Source organism: Scophthalmus maximus, chromosome 17, assembly GCF_022379125.1.
Source record: "Scophthalmus maximus strain ysfricsl-2021 chromosome 17, ASM2237912v1, whole genome shotgun sequence".
Classification (NCBI taxonomy): Eukaryota; Metazoa; Chordata; class Actinopteri; order Pleuronectiformes; family Scophthalmidae; genus Scophthalmus; species Scophthalmus maximus.
Window position 1 is genome coordinate 15,189,075 of NC_061531.1, and position 15,034 is coordinate 15,204,108.

General features: G+C 46.4%; 1 protein-coding gene across 1 annotated transcript; it reads left to right on the forward strand.

Annotated features, from left to right (window-relative positions):
• Positions 1–2,835: 2,835 nt before the first annotated feature.
• On the forward strand, positions 2,836–15,031 carry mafk (v-maf avian musculoaponeurotic fibrosarcoma oncogene homolog K). The gene is made up of 3 exons (XM_047328088.1): positions 2,836–3,128; positions 10,228–10,306; positions 10,412–15,031. Exons 1-3 carry the CDS (start codon positions 2,851–2,853, stop codon positions 10,877–10,879), a joined length of 825 nt encoding a protein of 274 aa, XP_047184044.1. The 5' UTR covers positions 2,836–2,850; the 3' UTR covers positions 10,880–15,031.
• Positions 15,032–15,034: the final 3 nt, after the last annotated feature.

The following is a 15,034-nucleotide window of genomic DNA, read 5'->3' on the forward strand; positions in this document are numbered from 1 at the left end:
AATCTATTTAAATTCAACCTCACTTAACGTAATTCCATCTCTATTATTCTTATACTATTACACTTAACTCTAATCTAATCTCATCTTCTGTCTTGTTTTTAACTGTTGTAATCAAATCTCATATTAACCCTAAACTAATATGCCATTGCATCTCTAATAAACCATTATTAAACATGTGTGCTTTGCACATTACTCAATCTAATCACGTCTCTATTGTAATTTGAGCTATTCTAATCGAGTGCAATAGAATCACATTTAATGTCATGTCATCTCATTTCATTCCCTTCCATACTCAGTGAAATGTTATGTAATCACATCATTTAATCTCGTATTCCACTGTGGTGTAATCTAACCCTATCTCATCCCATCTCCTTCTTCAATCCAATGTAATCCAGTCTCACTGCATCTCATTTAATCCCGTCGTATATCTACAATGAAATGTAATGTACTCTTGTTTTTTCCCACCTCTATTCTAAGCCAATGTCACCCGGTCTAGTCTCATGACATCTCATATTATAATCTGGAGGAATCTATCCCATGTCAGCCACACTATGAGCCATAAACCAGGCCATGAAGATGGTTACTCCTCTGATTAAGTTTATTGGCATCGTAAATGTATAACTTCTCTGGTAAATGACTCAATCTGTTCCGCCCCATTTCGGAGGAATTGGTCGGTCAGCGGAGTCACTGACTTGTATCGAACATAATCTCGCTCGGAGCCTGGAGGGAAAAAAAGAGAGGAAGGTTTTGCTGGAAGCGGGACGGTTTTATGGTTTGCACAAGGAATATTCCACGTGTGACTCAGAAAAGTCAATATTCCGTGTTGTTTGTCTTTGGAAGAACTGTGGAAGAGAAACATCCTCGCCAAAGAAATACGACGCCACAGGAAACTGTTTTTAGTTCTATTTTTGGCCCCGAATAGTTTCACTACTGACCAACTCGCCATTTATTTACCTGTTGCACTTTATCTAAAGATCAAAATGACATCATGCGCCCAGAGACGGTGTGCGTGTGTGTGTGTGTGTGTGTGTATTTGGTGTGTCTCTGTGTTTCCTCTTATCGTAGCAACACGAAACAGAAATCATCATGGAACAAAAATGATACAATAATGAGGCAGCTTTTTATTTTAACCTAAAATGGTCAATTAAAAAAAAAAGAAAATACAACTATTTCCTGGGAAAACCACCAGACCTTTCAGTTACAATAAAAATCATATTGATGTCTGATGACATATAACCGACTATTAGAGTTCGTTATCGCATTTCTGTCAGTTTGCATTCTTTCCAAAGACGTTGGTTAACTTTTGCGATCAGCAGGAGACTTGTCGACACAAATTGTCCCCGAACTGAAGAGCTGACGCCGCCAACGCTGCAGGATTTCACAACAGTCCAGGACAATAGTGTGAGCGGATAATTATAGTATGGTTAACGTTTTTTTCAAGACGCGGAAGAAATTTGTAACATTTCAAACGAAGCGTCAGGAGCAACTGGACTTGGTTGTAGGGGTGCGGTCGAACTGTCCTTCCTATCTACTATTCCTTGGCCTCTTCTACTTCTACTTCTTCTACTTCTATTTCGGATGGAATCGCTTACGTTCGTGCGCGTCACTTCAAGTTGAATATCGCTGCGGCGATGAATTGTGGGGCGTCTATCTGTCCTTTCCCTTCACAGAGGAAGGCCCGGTGTACCGGGAAGCATTGGAGCACCTTTCCTTGGCATTTAGAGGATCCAAACAGTTCTTATCATGGCTGCCGATGGAATACTTCCGGGTCCCGTCAAGATTTAGGAAACTTCCGACAAATGGACCGTACCCTAGATACTTCAACTTGTAGAATCTACAACCAAGTCCAGTCGCTCCCGATCCAACGGGCCTTTTGGATAACTATGAGCCGGATGGATGGATGAATGAGATTCTCCACAGACATCGTCTCAAACATTTCACTGCTTCTGCATGTGAGCACATCCCACATACCCTGAACAAATATCAGGAATCATCATTCCTCCTCACACTGACTGTCTTGACACAGTTATTAACCTCTGCTTCGGGAGACATTTCTCTGCAAGGAAAAGCCCGTGGGTATTCCACTTGATGTCGGTCCAGTCAGCAGAGAGGGGAAAAAAAAAGAGGGGAAAGTGCATTTTCCTCATTGTGTCTGAACTTTACAACCCACAGTGTTTATAGTGTAAACACTCACACTTATAGTCTGAGAGGCAACCTCAAGGCCGAGGATCCTTTGTCCCGTACAGGGAAGCCCACGCCGGGTGTGTGTGTGTGTGTGTGTGTGTGTGTGTGTGTGTGTGTAGGGCCCTTAAAAGGCTCCTGGCTTAACGTATTTACATTCAGTGCTTAATTGCCCAGAATAACCGGTGACGTTACTGGCAGCGGCGCAGTTTCAAATAAGAGAAATCCTTGCGACTGCTGAGGGCTACTACACCACATACTTCCCCTCAGGAATGGAATGCAGCCGTTGCTCCCAAGTCCAACAGGAGGGAGGAGGAGGTGTGTGTGTGTGTGTGTGTGTGTGTGTGTGTTTTCTCTCTTCTCTCTTCCCTCTCTCTCTCAGTTAATGCGCAATTTTTGAATACCTTGTTTCGACCTTGACCACCGCCGAGTGAGCGATGGGCTTTGAGGAGGATGGCAGCAGGTTTTATGATTATGATTTTGAAAACTGTTCTTTGAAGCTTTTCTTATGTTGAACTTTGGTGGTAATGTGTCTGAGTGACTTTTAGCAGATTAGTTTTTTTGTAAAGTAAGCAAAAGCGGTGGCCAGCGGTGTCTGTCTTCTATTTATGGCCTCCCCCCCCCCCCCCCTCATCCCAGACTGACGTCAGCAGAAAGTTATTTTCATGAATGGAGGGGGCGGGTCACGAGGAGTCGGTGACGCGAGCGCCTGCGGAAGCGGAGCGTGGAATGTTGGTACATTGTTGTTGTTTTGTAGTCGATTCAGTTCGACGAGTCGCCGCTGGACGCGTTCACACACACACACACACACACACACACACACACACGAACACACACACGAACACACACACCGGCAGCGTAAAGTCACACGCGTCGCCTCGGACCGGCGCAAACCGACGTCGCCACTTTTTTGGTTTTACGCACGGATATACACCGCGTCCACAGAGGTGAGGTTGTTTTTCTATTCCTGTGTGTGTGTGTGTGTGTGTGTGTGTGTGTGTTAGATGTTTTGATAATATCATTATATCGGAGAGATACAAGACAGATTTGTTTTTGGTTTTTTTAAATGTTGTGGCTGAAAAGCATTCATGTCTGATGTGATATTGAGTTTGGATCGCGGTCGTGAACGTTGCGTGACGGAGACTTTTGTAGAATGCAGTTTGGCGCGGACACGTGTTGTGTGGAGCAACATAACACAAGAACAAACAAGAGAAAAATAGAAGAAAAAAGCAGTGAAAAAGTTAGTTATTACTACTTTGAATTTTATTATTATTATTATTATTGTTATGATGGTGAGTTCGTGTTGGTTAATGCGACCGTTGGCGGAGTAGAGCTGGTTATTCCGTTTAAAAAATGTGAAGTTGATCAAAAATCTGTTCATGTGTTCAGCTCATCTGATGGAAAATGTAAATTGAAAAAGAAAAAAAAAAGCGCTCGTCATTAAATCGACGTCATCACAACGTTACTCAGTGTTGTTACCAAACGTCACAATGGTCCACTTATTAGTCTGCTCACAGTCAGTTATTACGGCGAGGTTTGGTTATTAATAGTCGACTTTCTCACTTACTCAAAGTGGGGGGGGGGGGGGGGGGGGGGGGGGTGGAAGTGAAATGAAACTTACGTGTCTGGCCTGATGTAACAAATTCAAAAATCACTTTCACATCCTCCTCCTCCTCCTCCTCCTCCTCCTCCAGTCCTCTGCGCTGTCTTTTTCATTGCGTGGCGGGATTGAATGCAAAAAAAAAAAGAAGGAAAGAATACCAGCCTACTTTTGACATTGGGAAACAACACGTGGTCTGCATTTTAGACATGTGGGACAAAGGGCACGACGTGAGAGTGGGACCACCGGGGCTGAGTGGCCCTGCACAGGAGGCGCATACCTCCAGCACCCGGAGAGGGAGAACGCGTCATCCTCTCGGCCTGGTGGGCCTTGTTCCTGGTTCAACACGTGTCTTTGAGATATGTCCTGAGGGTGCAATTCATCTCTTTTGATGATGACTTCATAATACCTTAAGTTTTACCTTAAAAAAAACCCAACAACCCCCCCCCCCCACTTGGCCTTGTCCCTTTTGTCGTCCATTGAATATCTTGAACTTGTGACCTTTCGGCACCATCCTGATTAATATGAGGAAAATATTTGTCTTTGGGTGACTCACTGGTGTCCCTGGTGGGTGCACAAACACAGAGTGTGTGCGTGTGCCTGTGTGTGTGTGTGTGTGTGTGTCTGCTGGCAGAGAGGCAGTCAATGGGAGCGGTGCAGTCCTTCTGTCATGAGGTTAACATGTGGTTGCATCTCCAAAGTGATGATGTCTTCTTGGGTCTGGAGGGGTTGGATTGGCTGACTCATCGTTACCGCGGCGGCGGCGGCTGCGTGACGGTGGTGATAACGCACATCAGGGCGTGCAGGTTATTGTTTGACTGTCTCCAGTTCTGTTACTGTTTTCCGTTTTTTTTTTTTTTTTTTTGCGGTGGAGTATTGTGAAAGTGGAATAGCTGTTGTGGTTTCAGTGATGTGATGACTCACGATGAACATGTCCGCCGTGGTGTGTTTTTGCTCAACATGTAGTGTTTTGATCATAGACATTGAAGGGCTGGCACTGCCGACGTGCCAAGCAGAGGGTCGCACACACACACACACACACACACACACACACACACACACACACACACACACACACACACAGGCAATACAGACGAATGTGTGAACAGCCATCACCTCCATCCCAAGTGATTCCCCTGACAGTCGCAGTGTGTCGGCACACTGCCCCCCACAGTGATTTACATCATTTCTCCTTTCTGCTTCTCTGTCAGACCTCAACCCGCTGATTCCACCTCAGAGTCAACTCACTTATTTGTATTTGCGTCATCGCGTTTTTGGGAATTCCTCGACGCCTCTCGATGAGTCCGACTCGCCGGATCAAATGCCGATCTCCCTTTCCCCCCATGGCCACCTCCATGGTGACGCAGAACTGAATGTTGGCAGCGGCACAAACAAACTACTTCACAAACTGCACAACATTGAACATTCATGCTTTTCGCTGTCACATGCCTCTCTGCCCTCGTGCCAGCGCCTCAGCCTGCTCTTTTTGAAGGAAAAGCACTGAAGTCTGGAGAGCGCTGGATTATTAACAGCGGTATTTTTCAACTAAAGAGCTATGGTTTGTTTTGGTATGTCAAGCTGGAGAGTCAGAGATGTGATGCAACGTGATTTTCAGCAACAGAAGATGAATATTTCCCCCCCGGGCCTCCCACATTATTGGTTCCCAGGTTGTAAAAACTTGGACGGGTTATGTCCGTATGTCTTTTTTTTTTTTTTTGCATTCTTGACATTTCTTCCAGTCTCCCCTGGTCGGGGGGGGGGGGGGGGGGGGGGGGGGGGGGGGGGGGGGGGGACATCTTTGCTCAGATATTCAGGCGACTTCTCCTCCCTTTTCCGCACAAAAGATCCAGTGGTCATGCCAACCATCTCCAAGGTCCTCTGTACTTTTCCTTCCTCCCCATGAAACAACGGGAGTTTCCAGGAAACGTCAGATGGGGAGGGTGTGATTCCCTGCCGCTGGTCGCCGCTTTTTCACCAGTAAACACCGTGACTCACTGCTCAGCTATGCTCTCCGTTTCCTCCACACAGTATCCCACCGAATGTGCTGCGCTGGAGAAAGAGCGGCGCGGGGGCAGTCTGCGCAGAGGTCTCTCCGCGGCGCCCCGAGGGGGGAAAAGTGCGAGAGAAGGCAAGAGCTCTGCCCGTGGAACGTGTCAGACCTGTCAAGGGGCAGCAACAAGTCGGCTCTCTGCTCGGCCTCAACCCCCCCCCCCCCCCGAACTGACACAAAGAGAGACGAAGAACAAGGAGGCCAGACGAGCCAACTCTGCATTGGTCAGCGGGGCCGTGAGCGCGCGAGCCTTTCATGTGCTGTTTACTCTGGGAGAAGGCCGGGCCCCCACGGTTACCTGCCTCAAGTGCAGCCCTGACCTTGACCAGATGCCTCGACTTTAAAGAGAAAGAGTAGAAACATTTGGCACCGGGCGAACCAAGAGAAGAAGAAGGTGCCCATAGGTTCGCGCGGAGTCGGGGGTTGACCGAGTTGTTCTTTTTCAACAGCTGTTTTTTGTAGTTCATGTCGGCTTGTGCAGATGTTTAAAACCCGGCCCCTCGTCTTGTTTTTCCTGTTTTTTCTGAAAAAGAAATGTGTCGTCTCGCAGGAACAAAGCGACGCGTTTACCAGAAAACATTTCCCCGCTTCCCCCGCGCCAAACGAAACGCCGGCTTCACGATGGAGCACCGCCATGAAACGCGTGACTGCTGTTCGTAGAAAAAGAACAGTTGAGAATTTTTTTGGGGGGTTTTGTTTATGTTTTCCCCTTTGGTTCAAACCCGCATGAGAAAAAGTAGAAAAGTGACTGTTGATGTCGACAGCCCCCCCCCCCCCGACCCCTTCAAAGAAAGGTTGCAGACTCCTGACTTTCACACATGTGCACACAGGCGGCCTTTGATTTGTTCGGGCAAGCGAAAGATGTGAGGTTCTTCTGAATTCCAGACATTTCGCAAATTGTGCAGCCTCTGTTTTACAAGTGGGATTGTCTGAGCTCCTCCTCCCCCCTCCCCCTCCCCCCCGAGTGTGTGCCGAGTGCATCACAGGACACATTTAGACCGCGAGTTGCTCCTCCGGCGGAAGATTTAGCCTTTGTGCCTGATGTGAGGGGTTTGCTTGCATGTGTGTTCACTCAGGAATGTGGTTTTGTTCTCCGTGCCCGGCGTCTGTAGCTCTTTCTCCGAGGTGTTTTTCCCGCAGACTCCTTCTCTCGCTGGTCCTCGAGCGGGAGGCGGCGACTGGTTGTGAAACGCGTTTGCCTCGTTTTGTTTGGCAGAAAGACATAAAGGCGTTGGATCTGGCTGCGTGATGCAATTGCGGCGTCTTCCTTTGAGGAAACCTTTGCCGCCTCCCAATATACACATATATATATTTCTTGTAAAGATATATTATTTATATAGAATGTCTATTTTTACTCTCTGTACAAAACCCTCCATACTCATACTCATACTTATCTGTCACTGTAACCCTGCACTTTGGTATTTAATGCCTCTTTTGCACTTCTGGTTGGATGTCAACTGCATTTCATTGGTTCTGTACTTGTACTCTGCCAAATGACAATAAAGCTGAATCTAATCTAATCTAATCTAATCAGGCAAACCTCGCCCCCCGTGCGAGTTGCAGAAAAACACAAGCACATGCCTCGAGAATTCCAGGGAAGCAACCTGGCCTCTCGCCTCAAGCCTGGAGGCCTCTCGTACGGAGAGAGGGAGGCCCCCACACCACTTTTCCATGATCTTCACAAGGAGGATACCCAGGGACCCCCCTCGTGACGCAACCCCACTTCAAATTGGGCTGTTTAGGCCAACTGGCTGTCGAGGAATGTTTTATTCGAGCTCTTCCATCCTCGTTGGAGGCCGAAGTTACGCAATTCTTCCGCTGCACGTTTAGCAAAAAACATGTTTTTTTAAATGACTCAAGGACGTTGTAAGAGAGCAACACATGTTCTCTAAATGTGCAAACGGGAGTTTATTTTGGGTTTAGTTTCTCATCTGTTGTATTTCCCGAGTTTGAAAATTCTTCTTGGAGGTTTGATCTGCTTGTGACAAAAGTACATTCTGCAGGCAGAGACCATGAATTCAAGTACACGATCGCTTCCGGTCAGAATCTGCAACGTGCTGTACAGCGACATTTGCAGCCATAGGATGTGAAGACGTGATGAATGTTCCGAAAGGGAACAGCCACACCCAATTGTATTTTTCTTCCCCGGAGGCCGCAGCTCAACAGGGCTGCAGAGAATATTTGCCCTCTCACTGACATATCACTTATCGCACGCTCACTTAAATTTGTTTAGCTGGCAGAAATTCTGTGTGTGAGCACCGTGGGCTAAATATATCCGCCAGAGTTAAATAAGGGCATGGAGCGGCTCAGGAAAGCCCAGTGTAAGCGGATACAACCAGCGAGACGCGGCCCCCGCGAATTGACAGACTACATTGTCTCCCAGCAAAAAATACACCAGTGACTATAAAGGAAACTATTTCTGTGTGACTCTCCATCAGGCCAGGCTGCACGGCGGTGTAGTGGTTAGCACCTTCGTCTCACGGCAAGAAGGTTCTGGGTTCGAATCCCGGTTCAAACCAACCGGACCGGGGCCTTTCTGTGTGGAGTTTGCATGTTCTCCCCCGTGTATGCGTGGGTTCTCTCCGGGTTCTCCGGCTTCCTCCCACAGTCCAAAGACATGCAGAGTGGGGTTAGGTTCATTGGAGACTCTAAATTGACCGTAGGTGTGAGTGGTTGTCTGTCTCTGCATGTGGCCCCGCGATAGGCTGGCGACCTGTCCAGGGTGAACCCTGCCTCTCGCCCAATGTCAGCGGGGATTGGCTCTAGCCCCCCCCCCCCCCCCCCCCCCCCCCCCCCCCCCCCCGCGACCCTTTAATGGATAAAGCGGTAGACGATGGATGGATGGGGAATTCTTTCCACTTGCTTATATCTGCTACCCCCCTCGGCGAAGTTCAGCATAGCTGTAAATGTTATGCTGATGTGATGGTTTTGCGTTAATGTCCGCGATGAGGAGGCAGACTGTGGGTGTTTTTGGACGGACTGTGTCCCTGCAGACCCGGAGACACCAGATGAAAGATGAATTCTAAGGAAGCAGCAGGATGACCAGAGAGAGAGAGAGAGAGAGAGAGAGATCGGAGACAAACTGAGGGATAATCTGTACACAGGGTCCCTTTGAGTGCATCAGCACAAGTTGGTGCCTCTGATTCGTGCTATGTATAGGCTGCGTTGCGGTTATGAATGAGACTTGTTTATCCTTTCGCCGACCATGTGACTCCCACTCCCACGCCCATTCGCAGGGTGTTTCCATGGCAGCGGGCGGGCGTTGGAACAGTGCACTCGCAGTCAGGGCCCGGTCTGCAGGTCCTGAAATGGAGCCCCTCGGGGGGGATGTGCGCCTCTCACAGGATCACAGCTCGGCGCTCTCGCCGCCTTTTTTTGGCCGTGGCGGCAGTCTGGGAGAGCACGTGGCCCTCTGTAATGAGCACACACAGAGACAGGGCTTTTCTAAAAACTGCCCTGGCGAAAAACGAAATCGCTTAGGTCGGAGAGCTTGAAAGTCAAACTTGTACGACGAGAGAGTGAACTGCACTGTCAAAAGCTCTCCTCCTCTTACAAGTAAGTGAAAGGGGCCTTCCAGTGCTGGTGTTTCACTGGCGCGATGCCGCCCTCTACTGGCGCCCGCAGCAGCACTACGACCACGCACAGCACAACCGTTGACACGTGACATGACCCTGCAACGTCGTCGTGATGATGTCTTCTGAAGTGGCGTTACAGGAAGGAGTGGACCGGGCGGTCGCTGCTCTTCTCTCCATTGCTCTGATTTGTATCTGCCATACGCAATAATATGCACTGGGGGAAGAAGTGCTCAGATCTGTTACTGAAGTAAAAGTCTAATCATTTAAAAGCTCTCGATAACATGTTAACAATCCTGTATTCAAAATCTCCCTGATGGGAAAGTACAGGAAAACGTGCTTGAATTATCAAAAGTGCTGCTGCTACTAATGATTATTTTCATTATCGATGATCTGTCGATTATTTTTTCTAAGTTGTTTGGTCCATAAAATGTCATGAAATGATAAGAAAAATGGCGATCGTGTTTCTCAAACCCCAACATGATGTTTTGTTTCGTCCACACACCAAAGATATTCAGTTTACTGTCACGGAGGAGCAAAGGAACCAGAAGATATTAATATCAGCTGAAATCAGAGATTTTTGAGTTGGTTTTTTTTAACCGAATAATCCACTATCAGAATAGTTGGAGATTAATTTAGTAATCGATTACTGATCGATTAATCGATTACCTGTTGCAGCTCTAATCAAAAGTAAAAGTACTCATGCAGTTGAGTGAGGGGTATTCTATTACATGTTGCATCATAACTTCCGCTTTGTTTAATTCTTCTGAATTTTAATGGTGTATATTCAACATAAAGAGTTTCTTCTTCTTTCTACTTCTCAGTGAGTCTTCTGTGAGATTCTGGCCCGTTGTCTGCATGCAGGGAATGACGACTCATTTCAAGACGAGCAAAGCTTTAAAGGTAAGCGGGAGAGACGCGTGGGAAGTGTTTCATTGGAGCGCTGTTCATACATCTCTCCGAGACGGGCCTCACGTTCCTCAATCCGCTGCAACCTTTGTGCCGCAGGTCAAGAAGGAGGCGGGTGAGAATGCCCCGGCGCTCAGCGACGACGAGCTGGTGGCCATGTCCGTGCGGGAGCTCAACCAGCACCTGCGTGGGCTGACCAAGGACGACGTCGTGCGGTTGAAGCAGCGGCGGCGCACCCTGAAGAACCGGGGCTACGCCGCCAGCTGCCGCATCAAGCGCGTCACCCAGAAGGAGGAGCTGGAGAAGCAGAAGATCGAGCTGCAGCACGAGGTGGACAAGCTGGCGCGGGAGAACGCCAGCATGCGGCTGGAGCTGGACGCGCTGCGGGCCAAGTACGAGGCCCTGCAGTGCTTCGCCCGGACTGTGACCCGCGGGCCCCTCTCGCCGGGCAAGGTGGCCACCACCAGCGTCATCACCATCGTCAAGTCGGCCAAGCACAACAACAACAACAACAACAACAACACCAACAACAACTCCAGCCCGACCCCCTTCTCGGCCCAGTCCTAGTGTCGACAGGACTGGGCTCTCCTCGTCCCGCCTGGTCCTTCCCCCTGGTCCGGACCCCGGCCCAACCCGCTCATCCCGTACTGAGAGGACGCTCAGTAGTCAGACTGAGGGATGGGACGGGGGCTGGCGAGCTCCACGTGATGTTATCCGGAATTCACAACTTCGCCTCCCACCTTTTTTCCCCCCCGTCTGATTCACACAATCTATATCTATTGTCTGTGCACTGTGCAAATACCCCCCACCCCCTCTGTGACCCTCCCTCCCCGACGAGAAAGTGTTTGACACGCCTTAACGTGGCGGCACCGGCCTCGGACCTGCTCAGACACTTACCGCCTTTCAAGCACAAAGCACAAGAGATTCAAGGAGTGTGCGTATGTCACAGTAAGGATATTGTGCAACAGCCTTTTTTCCAAAAATGACATTTTTCTGTACGTAAAAGTGCCTCTTTAAATCTATGAATTATTATCCCACATGTAGTTCAGCACAACTCTCCGTAGCCCGGTGCTAAGAGCCGCAGCCCCAAAGGTTCTCACTGACAGCTTCCTCCTCTTTTTCGAGAGGAGCCCACAACTGACCAATGTTTGGCCAATGGGCCCCAGTAGTAATGCTTATTTTTCAGTAAGTTTTTGCCAAATTGTTCATTTAGTATTTAGGAGCTAATGCAAAAAAAAAAAGCATTCATACGTTCCTACGTACGCTGACTGCAAACTAATTTTGAAAATAATATTTGTTCCTTTGAAACTTTAAAACTCGGCCATCACGGGCCAGAATTTGTATGCAAATCTTTGCTGGAAATATACGATCGCAGTCCTTTGTGAGGTTCTTTCGTGAAGATGAAACAAACAAACAACATCGCTTTCTCTCACACCTGCGGGGGGTCTCTCTGTGCGAGGAAAGCGAGTCTCATTCATTTTTAATTTGCCGTCCCAACAGCTCGTCCGCAGAGGAAAAACGCTCGACTGGTGCGCCGGCGTTGTGGTTGAGAGATTGTTGAATTCGTCATTGGCGCTGAAAGGTGTGTGTTTTCCCGCGGTGAGCCAGTGTCGGTGAGAACGTTTGGGGGCTTGTGGCGAACGTAGGTCTGATTCGGGGGTTTTTTTTGCCTCCGAAAGAGAAAATGATCCACAATTTCCGCTCATGATGCTCTGAGATGCGTCGAGTTGAGTCGTGACTTGACGGCGACAGATCTTAAAGGCCCGTTTAGCCGAACACTCAGACTAAAATGTAAAAAAAAAAAACTGAAGCCGTCAAGGATGCTCCTGGGCCAGATTTCTTCAGATGCGGCAGGTTCGGCGTTGCTCGCCGTCGGTCATCATGTGGCACTTAACTGTCGAGATACAGTATAAAAGAAAATGGATCCTTACAATTTGAGATGACAACACACAGAAGCTCTTCTTGCATTTCTGAAGTGACTGAGACCTGAGTGCACAGCGATCCAACGTGGTGTGACCACGTATTCGCAAGGTCGGGCGGACGTCTTTGCCTGCTTTCCTTTATATATGCCACTCTTTTTGGTAGGTAATCCATATTGGATGTATTGTAACGAGAGCGGTCCTGACGAGTGAAATGCAGTTCAGCTCACTTCCTGTACACTAGACAAAAATGCTCCCACTTCCTCAGTGGTTACTTTGCGTCCTCAACTCCGTCCAAATAGAAATCATTCCTAGATGCTGCCGGGTGACGAGAAAGTGCTGCAGCCGGTGTCGGTAACTCTGAAACAGTGGCTTATTTTTCCTTTTGCTTTTTGACACACTCTTCTGCAAGAGAACTCCTGACGCCCCCGTCTCTAGAAAAAAAACCAGCGGTGCCACGGCGACTAAAACGCAGGAGACACCCGTCCCTCCTGCTTTTATACCTTTTTTGAGATATATTCAAATGTGACGTTCACTTGAAAACCCAGCCGTTCTTACCGAGGAGCCATTCCTGAAATTTGGAGTGAAAAGTGAATGGAGATTGTTCACGTCAGGATTTTCTCTTGGCCAAGAGGAGACGACTGTTCTTCCCCTCGTTCCGTAGCTGCGGACGAACAGTACGGGGAACCTTTGCTGCTGTACAACCTGCTGTGATTTTTGAAGCAGGGGCATTGCTGTGTTCCTACTCTCGTTTTGTATTTTCACTTGGTTTCTATGTTGATGCAACCGTTGTTCTCTTTCTGATACTTAGTTTTATATGCATATACAGTATATTGAATATATATATATAGATATATATATATCTATATATATATATATCTCTATATATATCTATATATATATTACATATTTTTCTATATTTATGTCTTTTACTATCCTGGGAGTGGTGTGATTATATAATCATCCTTTGAAGTCTAATGATGTTGACGCTGACCGTTGTTTTTGTCTCTGAAAAAGTTGTATTCACATTTACAACGAGAAAACTATTCTCATAACTTAAGCCTTCATTGTGAGTATTTATACCCCATGAATAGTTCTTCTCGGCACACGTACTATTTTGTCTCATACACAAATTGGACAGACAGTCACTATGGTTACATACAGGCTGCAGTTGATTCTCTGTTTAAAAACAGGGAGATGACGTTCTGACATTTTACATCATAACTTGTGTGAACCAACAGACGATACATATTTAACGGAGGTTGCAAGTCAAACATTCTATGCAAAAGGAATTCACCTATTTCACATAGTTTCTGGATCTTTAAGATGGAAATGTATGTCAAACATCTACCACTACTTCAGCACAGATATCAATTATCTCAAATATAAAATACATCTAAAGAGGTCACTTGACTTAGTCGACAGTCTCAGATGATGATGATGATGATGATGATGATGATGATGGTAATGCTATTATAACCGCCAATAAAAAACGTTACCTGAAAGAAAGTCCAAAGCTGCTAAAGACCGTCCACCGTGACCCGTAAAGTCCAAGGTCATTGAGTCAGAGAGGAATTTCTAGACACTCGTTCCATGTTTACATACGTCATTTTTTTTCTGGGCACATTACCTTAAAAAAGACAATACTGCTCAAAGCCTTTTCCTGAAAAAACTCCACAATGAGCTCTTGTGGAAACGTTTTCAAAAAACCCCTGAATGCTGTTAAATGAGGGTTTGTCTAATTTGAGCAGTCATTACTGTAACTTGGATCATGGGTGAGTGCTTTATTTTAGCACACCTTGAAACATATACTACATAAAAGTATACATATCTGTACTTGTGCCATGTTAAAAGACAAACCTCTCTGCAGGTGAATTAAGTACAACCTACCCCCTGTGGCCATTCATGCTCTGAAACACACGCAGCTCTTTGGTTTTTCACGCCACAAGCAAATACTTGCCAGACAATAATTTACATTTTATCAAAGGCACTTTTTCTTTTTTTAACTACAATAAAAGCTGCAAAACATTTTTTTTCTTTTGTCAAATGAATTTAGGGAGCATTTTAAAGATATAAATATTTTATGGGTGAAAAGAGGCACAAATCATTACCTACCGCCGATGTTGTTCCCAGGAGCTGTAATAAAACCGTTTAAGATGTCAACTGTTATTTCATTTGAATTTTTTTTTAAATGAACCAATGCAATTGTATGTACAGAAACGAGGTGCTCTTCTTGAGTATTCAATATTATGGATTTCCTGAAAACCAGGAAGCAAACAAGCTTTGCCAGCCCGACAAGCTAGCGTGTTTAGCCGTGGAGAAAAGTCAAGATTTATTATTGTAGAGATTTTTAGAGGTTTGTGCCTAAAATATTCAGCAAAAAAACAAGCTCCACGGTAGTAAGGATGGAGCACGTGTAAGGATTATGTGGTTGTGGGTGAAATCAATGAATGTTGGTTCAAACAGCAGCAGTTTCAAGTTTGTACTTACTGTAAAGAAGGATAGTAATACGACAGCATGTCCATGAGTATGTACCCTTCACATCTTGTCATTATTCTGCTCATATATTTTTTTATATTTATTTCATTGATTTGTGTAATTAAAAAGAAGAAAAAAAACCACAACCTAAATTATTTTTTATTTTACATTCATGTAATTTCCTCAATGAACTACCCTCATGTACAAATAAGATCTGTTTTTGTTTTCTGCTCTGATTTTAAACTATGGTAAATTATTCCTATAAATAGATCTGCTGTGTCTTGTTTTTGTACCTTTAAATAAAGCTTCTTCCTCATCTGAACGT

What these genes read in the sequence shown, in the direction of transcription:
- mafk (XM_047328088.1), top strand. Translation starts at nt 2,851, where the DNA reads ATGGAGGGGGCGGGTCACGAGGAGTCGGTGACGCGAGCGCCTGCGGAA. An exon ending in TATACACCGCGTCCACAGAG is followed by an intron (nt 3,129 to 10,227) that starts GTGAGGTTGTTT and finishes TCTACTTCTCAG; the next exon opens with TGAGTCTTCTGTGAGATTCT. An exon ending in AGACGAGCAAAGCTTTAAAG is followed by an intron (nt 10,307 to 10,411) that starts GTAAGCGGGAGA and finishes TTTGTGCCGCAG; the next exon opens with GTCAAGAAGGAGGCGGGTGA.